This window comes from Pinus tabuliformis, chromosome 3_1 (assembly GCF_031772625.1).
Source record: "Pinus tabuliformis cultivar Carrire ecotype Pingquan chromosome 3_1, CPIR1, whole genome shotgun sequence".
NCBI classification, from domain to species: Eukaryota; Viridiplantae; Streptophyta; class Pinopsida; order Pinales; family Pinaceae; genus Pinus; species Pinus tabuliformis.
In genome coordinates, this window is record NC_142301.1 from 614,893,324 (window position 1) to 614,909,938 (window position 16,615).

General features: G+C 34.5%; 1 protein-coding gene across 1 annotated transcript; it reads left to right on the plus strand.

The window, feature by feature from the left end:
• Positions 1–11,719: 11,719 nt before the first annotated feature.
• On the plus strand, positions 11,720–12,380 carry LOC149188502 (uncharacterized). The gene has a single exon (XM_089413028.1). It carries the CDS (start codon positions 11,853–11,855, stop codon positions 12,156–12,158), a length of 306 nt encoding a protein of 101 aa, XP_089269154.1. The 5' UTR covers positions 11,720–11,852; the 3' UTR covers positions 12,159–12,380.
• Positions 12,381–16,615: the final 4,235 nt, after the last annotated feature.

Below are 16,615 nucleotides of genomic sequence, written 5' to 3' on the forward strand. Positions count from 1 at the left end.
TAACTACGGTTATGTTCTAATCCAAGGTTAATGGATTGAGGTTTATGGATTCTTTGGCATGTATATATATGTATAGTAACATTAAAAGGAATATAATGAAAAATCAATCTGTTAGTCCCGGTTTTGGGATCTAGAGGAAAATATTTGTGTATATATGGTTTATGTTTTATGCTCTCGCCATTGTTTATTTTCTATTTTTAGAATTCGTAAGTAGTTAATTTATATATAGGGTTAAAATCTACATTTGGTATCAAAGTTATTTTGTCTTCAAGGGGACGCCTTTGCCACTGAGGGATTTTTCTCAGGCCTATGGTAGACCTTGTTCAGTGGGAGATCTGTAGGATTGATTCTTGTGGTGAAAGAAGATGGTGAGCAATGGAAAGATAGATATCAAGAAATTTAATGGTCAAAGTTTTGAGTTGTGGAAACTCAAGATGGAGGATCTGCTAGTGGATAAAGATTAGTGGATAGCAGTAGATTCGAGTACTAAACCAATGGCAATGCCCGATGAAGACTAGAAGAAGTTGGATCAGAAGGCAAAGAGCACAATACAGTTGTGTATCTCAGATTCAGTATTGTTGAATGTATCAGGGGAAGCTTCGGTGAAGGCTTTGTGGGACAAGTTAGGGACTTTGTACCAATCTAATTCTCTAGTGAATAAATTGTTCCTATTGAAAAAGTTGTATAACCTGAGGATGAAGGATGGAGACTCGGTGACAAAGCATTTGAATGCCTTTAACACTGTGGTAAGCCAATTATTATATGTTGATATAAAAATTTCAGATGAGGATAAGTGCATAAATTTGTTGTGTTCTCTACCAGATTCGTGGGATATTCTAGTTGTTGCAATAGGTAGCAATGTGACTGCCTTGTAGTTTGATGAAATAGTCTCATCCTTGCTATCAGAGGAGATGGGATGAAAAAAATATGGAGGGCCAAAATGGTGATGCCTTGTATGTACGAGGACGGTCCCATAACATAAACAAAAATAAATCCTCGAATGGGAATCTAAATCTCTAGGAAAACCTGTAAAGGTATGTTGGAAATGCGAAAGGAAAGGCACTTCAAAAAAGACTATAGATCTAAAGCTCCTGAGAAAGGAAAGGGATCTGATGATGCTCCTTCTTCAAAGGTGAAAACCACCTCAGATGAAGGTGGGGATGTGTACTTGGCTTCTTCTTCAAGTACACATGTAAATCATGAGGCATGATTGATTGACTCAGGTGAATCCTTTCACTTCACTCCCCATAGGGAGTGGTTTTGCGAGTATGATAAATATGATTGCAGTGGTGCCTTCTTAGGGGATGAGAGGAAGGCTAGAATCATCGGTCATGGAAAATTCAAGTTGAATTTGCAAGGTGGAAGGATTAGAACATTTTCGGGTGTTCTGCATATTCCTGCATTAGCTAGAAATATGATTTTTGTAAGCAAGCTAGATGATGCAAGCGTAAAAAAAATGTTTGAGAATGATACTTGCAAGATAGTTCATGGAGCACTGGTATTGATGCGGGGATTTTGGATTGGAACTCTATACAAGCGTCAAGGTAGCATTGTTATTGATGGGTGCAACAGTTATGTGGTTCCTGAAAGTGGAGCAGAAAATCTAGTGGTCTTTGGTGTAAAGACCATGCTATGGCATCAAAGGCTTGGACATATTGGAGAGAAGGGCCTTTGAATACTTCATGGTAATGGTATGGTAGAAGGTATGTCTAATTTCTCTCTGGATTTTTATTTTGTAAAAATTGTGTATATGGGAAGCAGAATCAGGTGAGTTTCCCCTATAGGGAGAAACATATATTAGAGCTTATGCACAATGATGCGTTTGGACCTGTGTCAGTTCCATCATTAGGTAAGTTTGTGTACTATGTATCATTTATAGATGAATTCTCAATACATGGATATATTTCCTCAGGAAGCCTTTGATAGGTTTAAATAATTTAAGGCTCTGGTGGAAAACTACACAGAGAAGAAGATAAAGGTGTTGAGGACAAATAATGGTGAAGAATTTTGCAAGAAAGAATTTGAAGAGTTCTGTAAGAAGTGTGGTATAGCATGGAAGAAGACTACTCCATACACACCTCAGCAAAATGAAGTTGCAAAAAGAATGAACAGGACGTTGATGGAAAAGGAAAGAAGCATGCTCAGTGTTGTCGGGTTAGGACAAGAATTCTGGGCAAAGGTAGTGGAGATTGCATGTTACCTGGTTAATAGAGCACCTTCATCAGTGTTGGAGGATAAGACTCAACAAGAGGTATGGAATGGTAAGAAACCCTCTCTTTCACGTCTGAGTGTATTTGGATGTGATGCATATGTATATGTTCCAAAGGAGAAAAGAACCAAGTTGGATAGTAAATTTGAAAGGTGCATATTTATTTGGTATAAGGATGGATTAAAAGGATATAAACTTTGGCACCCAAAAACAAGGAAAGTTGTGTACAGACGTGATGTGGTGTTTAAGGAGGTGAAATATGTTATTAAACATGAAGTCCTACCAAAGGAACCTCAGAAGATAGAGTTTGAGCTAAAGGAGGAGGAATCAGACTCTATAGCAGAAAAGGAATCAGAAGATGAAGAGCCACAAACTCTAGTTGTGAGAAGATCGGTTCGAGAAAGAAGGTAGCCAAAAAGGTATAGTCCAAATGCTTTTTTTTTAAATTTCCTTTATTTATTACTGAGGATGGAAAACTCTCGAAAGAGGCCATGGTTGATGAAATGGCATCTTTGCACAAAAATGAGGCTTGGGATCTGGTGGAGTTGTCGGTTGGAAGGGAACCCATTGGAAGAAAATGGGTGTTCAAGAAGAAGATTAATGAAGAAGGAAAGTTAGAGAAATACAAAGCTCGGTTGGTAGGAAAAGGTTATTCTTAGGTGCTGGGAATTGATTTTGGTGATATTTTTTCTCTTGTTGCGAAGATAACTTCTATTAGATTACTTTTATCTGTTGTTGTTTCTGTTGATTTTGAGGTAAAACAGATGGATTTGAAGACAACATTCCTTCACATGCATCTGGAAGAGAGATCTACATGAAGCAACCTGAAGGCTTTGTGGTGAAGGATAGGAAATAATTAGTATGTAGGTTAAAGAAGTCTTTGTATGGATTAAAACAGTCACCAATGATGTGGTATCTGAAATTTGATACATGTATACAGGGACTTGGCTTTAGCAGAAGCAAAGCAGATCATTGTGTGTATTTTAAATTAATTGGCGACTGTGTTATTTATTTGGTTTTGTATGTGGATGATATGTTGGTGATTGGAAATAACAAAGAAATTATCTAGGAATTGAAGACCCAATTGTCCTCCAAATTCGACATGAAAGATCTTGGTGCTGCAAACTATATTTTGGGTATGAAAACTAAACGAGATCGAGAAAAAAGGAAGCTCTGGTTAAACCAGAGGAAGTATGTCGAGACAATATTGTGGCAGTTTAATATGTAGGATAGTAAAATGGTGAAGGTTCCTATTCCTGTTGGTGTAAAGTTATATGTTGAACAGTTTTCCAAGACACAAGAAGAGGAAGAGGACATGTCTCGTATTCCATACGCAAGTGCAGTCAGATGCTTGATGTATGAAATGGTTTGTACTAGACCAAACATTGCACATGCAATGGAACTATTGAGAAGGTTTATGTCAAAACCAGGGAAGGAGCATTGGACAATAGTGAAGCGGGTTTTCAAGTATTTGCATGGCACTGGTGATTATGGTCTGCGCTACCAAGGAATACCAGGATTGGATAGAGTTTTGGACATCTGTGGATTTTTTGATGCAGACTAGTCTGGAGATCTGGATCAGAGAAGATCTACAAGTGGGTATGTATTTAACCTATTTGGAGGTGCAGTCCATTGGATGAGCAAGAGACAGTCTGTAGTGGCACTTTCAACTACAGAGGCAAAATACATGGAAGCTACTCATGCAAGCAAGGAAGCAGTTTGGAAGTAGAGATTTTTGTTCAAGTATGAGGTTAGACAACGAGCTATAAGGATAGAATGTGACAACCAAAGTGCAATTTTCTTGGTAAAGAACCCTGCTTATCATTCAAAGACAAAGCACATTGATGTTTAATATCACTTTGTAAGGGATATGGTTGAGGACAAAAAGGTGTTGCTGGAAAAGGTGGACACTTTGAAGAATACTGCAAATGCATTGACAATGTCTGTGAGCACTGAGAAGTTATCTTAGTATAGAGAAACAATGGGCGTTGCAGGATTGGACCAATGACGAAGTTCTCCTGTGGCCCCCCATGGAAAGAAAACAACAAGTGGGATAATGTTGGATGTGTGTTATATTCTTTCCACAACTAGCCCCATGTGCGGGGGGGTCACAGGGGGGCAGTAGCCCCCCCTCTATGGGGTCTGGGGCAGCGCCCTGTGGAAAAAAAAATTGGACCCTATATTAGGTGAGCGAACCTACCTATGGTTTTGTGCATGATTTTCGCTCATGGTTTTGGGCATGATGGTTTTCTGTCCATGGTATTTTTTGTAGATCCGGTCAAGGGAATTGCAATTATGTTCTAATCCGGGGTTAATGGATTGGGATTTATGGATGCTTCAACATGTATATATATATATATATATATATATATATATATATATATATATATATATATATATATATATATATATATATATATATATATATATATATATATATATATATATCTATATATATATATGTATTGTAACATTGAAAGGAATATAATGAAAAATCAATCTGGTAATTTCGGTTTTGGGATCCAAGGGAAAATCTTTGTGTATATCTGTTTTATGTTTTATGCTCTTTCCATTGTTTATTTTCTGTTTTTAGAATTCATATGTAGGTAATTTATGTACAGGGTTAAAACCTACACTCTCAGCAACACTATGTGATTTCAGAAGAGGATAAAGTGTACTAGCAAAACCCAATTTTACACCAGTTCTAGAGTAAGAGGAAGACCTACATCTAAACTTCAAAGGCCAATTTCCCCAACTTCAACATTGTACAATGTGAAACCTATAAAGAAATCTAGCTCTACTCCAACATGAATCGATCCCACATTTTCCATGCACAATACAGAACTTGAGAGCAAATATCATATGGGTATCTAAAAAAACTACTTCATAGGTTACCATCTATTAGAGTCTATGTATCAATGTCACAATATGAAATCTCATTTAAACAATGAGTGAGGTTATCCCAAAATTTACAAAAATAATATTATGAAAATTTAATATTTTAGTAAAAAGATGTTTAGATATCATTGTGACAAGAATGATCTTTATTCTATTTAATTTAATTTGTAAATGTATAATCTTCCAAGCTCAATCGCATGCAAAAGGCTAACATATATTTTTTTAATGTATTATTATTTTATTTTGAAGTGTTTTGAGGAACATATTTATCACCACATGTAAGTAATAACTTTTTAATCTATTTTAATACTTAATAAATCTAATTGTTCTGCCATTTTCCCTTTGTCATTAGAAATTAGCCATACAATTCTTGTATCACAATTTGTTTTATTACTTTTATTTTATCATTTTTTCTTTTTCATTAGAATTTTGCCCTCTCATTTTTGTATCACAAATTTTCATTAAAAATAAAACAATTTTCAAAACATTAAATATAAGTACATAATTTATCTCTTTTTAATAAAAAAATTATATCATATTATTTTGTAAACTTTGTGTTTTTATAGAAATGATACCTAAATATTAGCTTGGTAAATTTGGTTATACTATTACTTTGTAGTGCTTAATTATAATGACATGATTTGTATCCTCTTAACATAATTTTTTTTAATGTATTATTATTTTATTTGGTTATTTATTCTCCATTTAATAAATTGATTATTTATGGTAAATAAAATCTAAATTTTAACATTAATTAACATTTTAATATTTATGAAAGTCTATGTTTTCTTTTAATTCAAATTTAAAATAAATAAAGCATTTATACTCTCATAAATTTTAATAATCATTTTTTTTAATAAAAATGAAAATTTTTGCTATTAAAATATGTGTTTGGATGCAATAGTTATTTGGGAAATAGTTACAATGATTAATCTAATTGTTGGTCTTCTAGAGAGAAGCGTTCTGGGATTACAAAAAGTTTGTATTAGAAACTGACTATTTCTATCGAACTACATACAAGAACTTTACAAAACTAGCCGAGAAGCAAAACGCATTTGTCAAGGGAGTACATCATAGAATTGTAGGGGGATTATCATTTGTGAATGAAGTACATCATAGAATTTCTTCATGAAGGGTGATGGAAATTGTCATTTGTTGGTGCAAATTCCAATTAATTTCCGTTGTTTCCAGTTGGAAAGATTCATTTTGAGGGGAACTATTGCTACAATCCGGTTTACCCACTATTTGTGGAATTTGATCTCTATTAACCCACATGCTTTGACTGTTAGCTTGGAAGACCTCGTTCCTTCTTGTGTGGTTCACAAGAGACCCTGGAGAATAATAAGAGAGCGATATGAGAGAAAATATAGGGCGAAGGTTGCCCAAGGAAAGGCAAGAGCATCTCTGTATCAGATTGCACAATCTTAATAGAGAGGGAACATACCTAATTTACTAGAGGAAATAGAACCCCCCAAATTAAACAAGAAATAATGACACCCGAGCCTGGAAAATGGCGAGGAAGATTGAGTTCATAGAAAAAAGTAAGAAGGTAAGAAGTGCACCAAAACATAGAGCTGACTCTAGGAGTGAAGGAGGTTCCATGGAATTCAAAGGCATAAAAGGTGCACCCAAAGATGAAAATATCAAACAAAAGAGTGAAATAATCCAAATTTGTAGAGTTCCAACATAACAAAGTGACCTAAAAGAGGTGAATACAACCAACAAATTCAAATTGATAGTGGCATACCAAAATGAACTTGAAGTCCAGATGAGACTAGAGGAAAGCGCAACCTCCAGAGGACATTCAAAAGCGAAAGGAACAACCACCCTATAAGATAAGCTCGCCACCAAAGAACCCCAGAGAAGGTGACTGTGCTCAGGCATAACAACACAAAGCACCCTCAACTGCGATAGGACCTGAATTGGCAGGGAATTAACCAGCAAAGCGTAGGAGGGCGATTTGAGACCGGAAATTTAATATGACTGGAGTTTGTCTCACATGTGAGTCCACCCCATACTCCATTAAGCTTCATAACTTCCACAACCCTTGGAACAATCAATATCTAGAGTGCAAGGTCTGGGCCAAGATCAAATGTTGATGCTCCCCTTTACTTTGAGTGTGTGAATGGATTGATACTAAATGAGTTGCATGTAACACTTCATCCATGGGAGCCACAATACCTTGACGCGTGCTCCCCAAATTTTTACTCGAATTCCTAATGTTTGGAGTGAGGCTAAGGGTAATGTGATTTTGCAGATATAAAACAAGTGCAAGGGAGAGAGTTAGGGTATATTTTTCCATCCATAACTATGATTAATTTCAGTTTGTCTAGCTTTAAGAAGACAAACTAAATTGGCTTGTTTGTTAGCTTCGATATTTTGGTGTCTCAGGATGTTGTAGAAGGATCTGGAAGGAAAGAATTTGAGATTACTAGAGATTCTTTGGAGTAGGAGTTTGAAGTGATTTTCTCTGGGCTAAGTGTCCTTACATAGATTTTGGATTGTTAGGAGAGAGTCCCCAAGATTGCCAAATTCTGAATATGCGAATCTTTAGACAAGGCTAGACCTAGCATAAGGCCATACATCTTAGATTAGTTATTGGTCCTTTGGCCTAGTCCCCAAGAATAACTGATAACTAATTTTCCATCGGGGTTGTATATAACCCCTCTCCCTCTTGTCTCCCCTTTTAATTACACTTTTAATAATAATTAAAAACTTTAATTTAATGTCAAATTAACATTTTAACATGTAGATTTAGTTAAGAACATGATGTTGAAAGCTTCTAAAGCACTTTATGATCTCAATGAGGTGTCCAACGTTCCAGGTGAACACTTCACCCATCGTTAGGGATCATAAGCTTATGATCCTTGAAGATGGGTAAGTGTTTGCCCGAAATGTTGGACATATCAACGAGATCACATAATGCTCTTGAAGCTTTCAACGCCAGATTTACATTGCAATAACAATTTACACACAATGTATCAATTACTTATAATGGCACTGAAAAGAACTCTCCAACCTAGTATGGCAGAGATGCTCAAATTACATAAAAATAAAATATATATATATATATATATATATATATATATATATATATATATATATATATATATAAACCAACTTAGATCCATCTTAACTCTAAATCTATCAAGAACCGAGAGGAATCAAATCTCTTAAGGAGCAAACTTTTATTCAAGTTTTGCACTCAAAGAGGTTTGCATCTTGAGAGATTTGATCCCTCTAGATGTTTGATACATCTAGAATTAAAGTGGATCTAAACTAGTTAACAATATAAAGTGAAAAGCAAACGAAAACCAAAAGAATCATTGGGATGGTTTCTCAATATCAATGTTAACTTAAGAGAAATTTTAAGGACAAAAACGAACACTAAAATACGTAACTATTGATTTAAAAAAGATGAAACCTGCCTAGATACAACTCTCGATCTACCAAGCGTTAAGAACGGTCAAATTTCGTTTCACTCTAAAAGAGATTTGCATTTTTATAAATTTGATCTCTCTCAATGCTTAATAGATCAAAAATTAAAATAGATATAAATTAATTTAATTATTAATTATAAATTTATTTTTATTATGCAATTTAAACTAAATAGATAAATAAAACATTACAACATCTCTATCCTACAAAATACTTTTCAAAACAAAAAAACAAATTAATAAAAAAATATCCCAATATTTAAATATTTAGCCTTTCCATATTTTGGATTTAGGCATTTAAAGCTTTAAGCTTTTCGATTTTACTTTTTTTCTTTGGATGTCGACTTCTTTGACTTGAAAAAGGGACATGCACATGCAATTGCACTTGAATGGTGGAGTGGAAAGTGATGCATTTTTAAGATATGACGACGAATTTTCTTTTCGGGTCAAATGTTATAATTGTGGATGGGAGCGAATCAATTCGCGGTTAAGTCGACTGCCTCAACGAAGAAAGTTATTTATCCTCGGTTTTATGTATTTATTAGTGTTTCTATTAACATATCCTTGGTGAATAGTGGCTTTCAGGATAAAAATGATTCACCTTTAATTTTAGTAAAGGTTAAACGGAAATTATACTTCTAATATATGAAGTCATACTTCTAATTTATACATTTTTATTGGTTTTTATATAATTAAAAAGATAAATTTTATTAATTTAAATATTTTTAAATATAAAATTTAAAAATAAATATATTTATTTAATTTAATTTTTTAAATTTAAGGAGAATTAGTATTTATCCTGTGTAATCAATTCTTTATTCCATTAAACTTCTTTTTAACTAGTTGTTCAGGAATTTATATGAGTTTTGTGGATGTTATAATTGTTTTGTCTTTTAATAGAAAGAGAATTCCATGTATATCTAATTAGTAAGAGCTTGTGGAAGTTGAGAATGTGATGTTAAAAACATTAGAGGAAACATGATGTTTTAGAGGGAAAATTCATGGTTGGAAAATTTATAGTAAATGAAGAAAACATTGTTAAATTTGCATCGGTTATTATTGTTCATTAACTATATGGAACTAAGTGTTTCTCTTCTAAGTTATTCCAAGAAGGCAATTAGTAGTTTGATCTCTTTCTACTTCCATTAAAGAACACCAAAAGGGAAGAAATTCCCTAAGGAACTATAGAACAAAGAAAAGGAGGATCTCCCTTGTGTTGTGTATTGTAGTGGAAAAGAGCATCATCGTTTATTCATGGTTGGATGAGGGCATCGAGTGCTCTATAGTGAACATATTGGTTGTTTCATAAGAGAACAGATTGGGCTAAGTGAGATTATAGACATATAGGAGCTTCCCTTAACCTAGTGATGTCATGGCCTAGCTTGAGGGTGGAATCCATAGACAATTAATATGGTTAGATGGTAAATAACTCTTTAATTGTTTGGTGGATTTTGCTTGATCATAAGTGCATGTTTGAATTTATTGCTTTGTGGAAAGTTGGTATTTAGACTCTATTGCTTGAATTCTATGAGTTAAATTGGGTTGCATGTAAACTGTAGTTGTGAAATGTTTAGTTCACTAAGATGGATGATAATCTTAGATAAGTTATGTATGTAGTTAAATCCTTGTTGAGTACTTAATGGATTGTTGTGCATACATGTTTATTTATGTTATGTTGGCTTAAATTTCAAACAAGGTAGTTGCTATTGAGCGTTAAGATCTCTATTGCATGTAAGAATTGTTTATGAGGTTGTATGCATCCATAACTAGTAGATTTTAATTAAATATGAAACAAAGAAAGTTTAATGGAGTGCCTCAATGTCCATAAGAAGCATCTAGGTCCATTACACTATAAAGTAGATACAAATCACTCACTAGGGTTGTTTAAACTAAGTAAATTTATTCTCGCCATCGTATCTTTATGGATCATCTTGGGCAAAAATAATTGTATGTTTAACATGAACAACCAACACCCACAACCATAGGAGGGATAGCCACTATATGGGCTAATCAAATTTTGGTCGCCGGAAAACTAGTTCCCTGTAATCCCCAAAGGAAAGGTCTCCTATGAAGTAAGAGGTAATCAACATGGTGAATGTTTGTCTAAAGAACTAGTTTTTGGTAAGCTATTGGTGAAGGTTGAACATCTACAAGAGGAAGACGATTGAGCATCTTTACTTTACATAGGTCATGAATGTTTAGAAGAAACCAAGTGAATCTCTCAAGAGATGAAGGAACCATGTTATGATCGCATAGTAGAAAGAGCATTTGTATACAAAATGGTCCTTAGTTTTAGACTCTAAAGAACGTATTTGACTTATGGTGCTCCCAAGAAATATGGTGATTTATCTCAATGCAAAATGGATACTAGCTAACTATGTGTTTGGGGAAATGGACCATTAAGGTGCAAGGTAATTGGAGTATGGTGTACTTGATGAGCTAAATGAATCCATCACTATATTGAAGATATATTACATGTGAGTAGTATTAAAGTTTGGAAGAAAATGACTCTTAGACTTTAACTATATGAAGAAGAAATAAAGTTTATATAAATCAATACAAATACTTTATTTATCTCAATTCATTTAAAAATATTAAATTAAGAATACGGATTATCAAAATCAAAATTAATAAATTGAAAAATTATTTTCCATACTAAAATAAGTCAAGCCAACCATTTCTATAAAGGTAATATATAGATATATAAAAAAAAAACTACTCCACAAATATATATCATGGTAAATTATGCCAAATTTGGCGTTGATTTTTTTTACACAAAGATGTTGATGTTTGGATAACATATCATTCAATCCATCTTTTCCGGGAAAGATAGGGTCTCAAAACCTCAAATTCATGCCTAAGTTTGCTAATTGTATTTAGTAATGTTTCTAGAAACACATCTAGTTCACCAAAAACACAAATAGCCACGTGCTAAATGTGTTGCAATGGAGTCTACACACATGCTCATGTCTCTATCCCACATGCTCTATTCGATACAAGATATAGAATACAGTCTCGGTAATGAAAATTGCAAAATGTAAACACTTGAAATTATTACAAACTGTCAAAATTTACCCAACTCCAAATATACAACAGGGTGCAGTGAATGAGTTGCTTCCTTCTCAAGTTTCAGAATATTCCTCCATAAAATAATAAACAGTTAAACCCAAGGGAAAAACAAGGCAACCAGAATTTTATAAATGGCGGGCCGTCCGCCAACACTGGCATCTTGCTCTCCTACTGCTATCCTTACCTAGCATTTCATAGAATCTGGGACTGGTAGCTATACAGTTTGGCAAGTAGGAACAATGGAGAGTAAACAATTGGGAGAGTATTATTATGAAGCCATGGCAGAGCCTCACACTAGCATTGGTACTGGCAGAGCCCAAAGGACAGCAAGGCATCCTCTGCCGGAGAGGGGGAGGATAAAGAAGGTGATATTTGCTGAAATACTTGACGCCATGAAAAGGATCGGAACCACTTTGGCTGAAATCCTCGATGCTCTGAAATGGATCGGAACAAAAATGGCGGCTTCCGCAGGCAAGATATGCAACCCTGGAAAGGCCACATCAACCGCCGCTGCGATTGATTTCTTGCTTGCGCTGAGGCCATGAAGGTTTTTCTTGTAAATAAATAGAGTCTTTTTAGGGGGCAGAGCTCTTAGCTGAGTCATTGTTGTAATTAAATGTAATTTGAGTTCAGTAATCTCCCATATGGCCAGGACTGGTGGCTTCTAGTATACAGATTTTATCTATTGACTTTTAAAATGTTAGAAATCTGGTATAATATATAAATGGGTTCTTCTTTTTGAAAAATAAATAACAGAGGTTTTTTTATCTGATAGTGGGTTTAAGGCAATTTCAAGGCCTGCTTGCTGTTTGAATGATAATAGTAAGTGAATGTGATTGGAATTCATTAATTTCCTCTGCGGTCGGACTGGGCCGTTATTTTTGTGGTGCTGGTTAGGATCTTTTACACCTATTGTGTTGCGATGGAATTCGGATCAGGTGAAACAAGAATGTAGGATTCCCTTCCGCCACTGACCTACTGAAATCCGGTTATACAAGAAGACAGAGTTTTCATCGATCCGAAGCTTTGATTGAAATTTCAAATTTCTGCATCAGTTTAAAACTGGTAAGCCCCTTCTTCCTAAGATTCCCACTGTGTACTGTCTATAGCTGTCTGTTCTGGGTTTAGTTTTATCAGAATTGGGATTGAGCTCCCTGGTGGGTGGATTTCTCTGGTTCTGAATGTTGTATCTTAAAAACTGGTAAACCCCTTCTTGTTAACAGTTCCACCGTGTGCTGTCTATAGCTGTCTGTTCTGGGTTTAGTTTTATCAGAATTGGATTGAGCTCCCTGGTGGATGGATTTCTCTGGTTCTGAATGTTATATCTTTAGCTGCTAAATCCCTGCCCTCGCCCTCCCTGTTGCCTCTCTGATCTCTTCAGCCTGCTTCTTCCTTCCTTCCTTATTCGGTGTCCTGTTGCTGAGGTCACTTGTTGACCATCTTCTCTCCTGTAACGATGGTCCACCCTGGTTGTGCTGGGGTTGCAGGGGACGAAGAACTCAACCAACACCTACCTGGTCCAAAGCCCATCATTCCCAGAACCCTCTGCTGCTGTCTATGTGCAATCCACACCTCCTGAATCAGGGAAGAGATTCAAGAGGCTGAAAGGGAAGCCAGGATAAAAGGAAGGTTGATTACTCGTGCTGAAGTGGATGAGGCATTGCCAGACCATGCATACCAGATACATGTAGACCATAGACATTTATTGACAACTAAAAACCGTAATGGGCAAAGTCTTTATTGAGAGCTCAGAAAACTCAATAGGAGATACTGCTATATATCTATGTATCCATGAGATTCAAGAACAGACCAGGAAGTTCAATGATAGGGTCACCATCTTGGCCTAGAAACTTGCAGACCTAGTTTTCACAACTTCTGAAGAAGAGGATGCTTATCTTGTTATCATTCGGGTTGACTCACCAGTCACATAGATGGTTTTTCTGAATACTATTGTTTTGTTGCAAGCTAGGAACAAAGCTGCGATTTCAGATAGAATTAGCAATCTGTTTATTAGTAATCAGTTACACAAACAAAAACTGAGTTAATTTTAAAATTTTGTTATCAAATTCAAACTGTCTATATGGACCAAAGCCATTTTGTTATGCTGCTGATTTGAGTTTACAATTTTTGTTAATTGGTTTCATAATTTTTGGATGATCCTGAAAATCTAGCCTTTTATTTAGTATCAGCATCTGGACTTTCTTTTGTCTTCAATCTTGTTATGTAATGCCAATCTTTATATTTTTTAATATAAATCTATGATAATTTTTTTCCTCTTAAAAAAACAAATATGAATGTTACCTCATTTCCCACCCCACCAAAAAGAGCCAACATTTTACGCCCAAAACAGCTTTTCTCTACATGAAGATCATGTAGTTTGTTGGTAGCGTTACAGGGGTAATTAAATCGCTTTATTTTTGGTGATCTATGTCGAGGATATCGAATCGGCCATTTTTTTGGATATGTTTTGGTTTTGGATTGTAAGAAGCCAAAACCTGGGAGAATATTTGATCACATCAGACACTTCTTGGATTTTCCTGGCGTTGAGAAAGAGGACCATGGGTTTCCAGGCATGCGGGTGTGTAGCATACTTAAATTTCAAGAATAATACTCAATGCTCTGTTTAGAATGTTCTGGAGGTTAATAGTATTGAATGCTCTGTTTATAATGATGCTGGAGGGTAGATTATATATATGCTCTGGTTATAATGACGCTGGAGGGTAATAAGATTGATTATATATATATATATATATATTCAAAACATAGTTATTAGTGATTCTTTAACATGTTTTAAGGTATTTTTTTCCTTCCTAGGAAAAATATTATATTCATTTAAAAAGATTTTTAAATTAGTATATTTTATAAGGTATATGGGAATTTTTATAAATTAGTTATATTTTTGAATAATATCTTTAAAAAACAAAAAATCTCTTCTAAATAAAAATATTTAATTTTTTACTAATGTCTACTAATGTCTTGTTTAATATATAGAGATAAAATACAGATAACTCCAAAAAAAGAAAAAATCAAACTTTGTGAGAAATGATCCATGCTTTGCTTTTTTTGGTGAGTATGGATCTTCAATCTCCATAAGATTTTGAATTGGATAAGCATATTCATCTTCCATTATCCTTGGGTGAATTGAATTTTTTGTGCCATGATTGTTGGCGGTCAAGGAAAGTGAATCCATTCTCCTAGATCTTATTATGTTATGCTTAGTTATTAGCTTATCTGTTGCAAGATTGATTGTTGTGTAATTTCTGTGTAATGCTCACTCCGTGATTTTATTATGTTATGCTTAGTTATTAGCCTACTTGTTGCAAGACTAATTGTTGTGTAATTTACTGTTAATATTATTAATGTTATGCTTAGTTATTAGCTTCCCTGCTACAAGATTGATTGTTGTGTAATTTGTGTCTAATGCCCACTCCGTGACCCTATTATGTTATGCTTATTAATTGTTGTGTAATTTCTGTGTAATACCCACTCTGTGACCCTATTATGTTATGCTTAGTTATTAGCTTACCTGTTGCAAGACTGATTGTTGTGTAATTTCTTGTTAATATTATTAGTATATGTACAAGGTATGTACTACACCCCATCGATACATTAGTATTTTGTGGTCTACTATGTTAGATGATTAATTGATGTAACCTTATGATTAACTTAAAGCTTGATTAATGATTAATTAATGTAACCTTATGATTAATTTAATATTAAATTGGGCAGTCACTTGCGTCATTGATTTTGTCTAAATCACTGAGATTGTTGGTTATTTTATTGTGTATTAATTATTATTATTTAGGGGGTATCTGAGACTTTATGACTCAGTGGGTGAAGCTTTATGAGGGGCAAGGATGTCGGTTGGGATACTTTATAACTTGGTAGATGAACCATTCATATGGGATGCATTTTTTTGGAGAACGGGGAGAGTCAAGGAGGGGCGACAAAAAATGGTAGGACTCACTTGGTCATCTTGGATTTTGTTTGGAGTCTTGAGGGAGGAAAAGGAAGTTGGGAAAAATGGGAAGAGTTTTGAATGGAGTAGTTGTTACAATCTATAGAGGTTGAGGGATCTGTTGAACACCTAGTGGTTTGGACAAACAATTTGGACACACTACGAGCTATTTTTCTGGGGTTGTGCACAAAGGAATAGGGAACTTGCGGATGTTTCTGGGGGCTAGGAAGCCAGATAGGTTGATCTTAGTTGGGTGGCAAATTGAGTTGGGAAGTTCGAGAGCATTTCAGGAGGAGGACAGATACTTACTTTAGAATCACATCTAAAGTACTTCCCTAGCCTATTCTATGTTTATTCTCATGATTTGATCTACACATATGAGTTGAACATATATACATTGAAAAAAACGTGTAACAAAATCTCAACCATGGAGATTCACCCCCACTTAACTATGGAGATTCCTAACCTATAAATATGCTTTGTGACAATACCATCTATGACTAATACCATGTGCCCAAAAAACCATAACTCATATTCATATGTGTTGGACACCTAATCCATTAAGGTTTATGGTGTGGATTATGAAGAGCCATTATAAACCAAGCTACCACTTGGAATATGAAAACCAAGGGTCATTACATAATGTTTAAAATGTATAGCTTTGTGAATAAAATGCATTCAATGATACATTTTCATGTGCGTTTAGCAATATGACACATGTTCATATGACATTTTTTTAATTAATCATTTTAATTAAAAAAGTAGAAAGGGCATAATTACTTTTGAGATAAGTCCCACCTTTGATTTGTAACTAATACTCAAAATATTCTAGAAGATTCTGTGGAGGTTAAATACTTACCATTTGCCTAGTAAGTATTGATAATTAAATTAAAATTTTGGAAGCCCTATTCCAAAATAGACGCACCTATCAACATAATTATTGATATTATGCCCCTAGAAAATTAGAATAGAAGCTCTTAAAAAAATATTAAATAGAAAGAAATAGTCATTTCTTTTTCAATATTTGACTCATGGTTAACATGG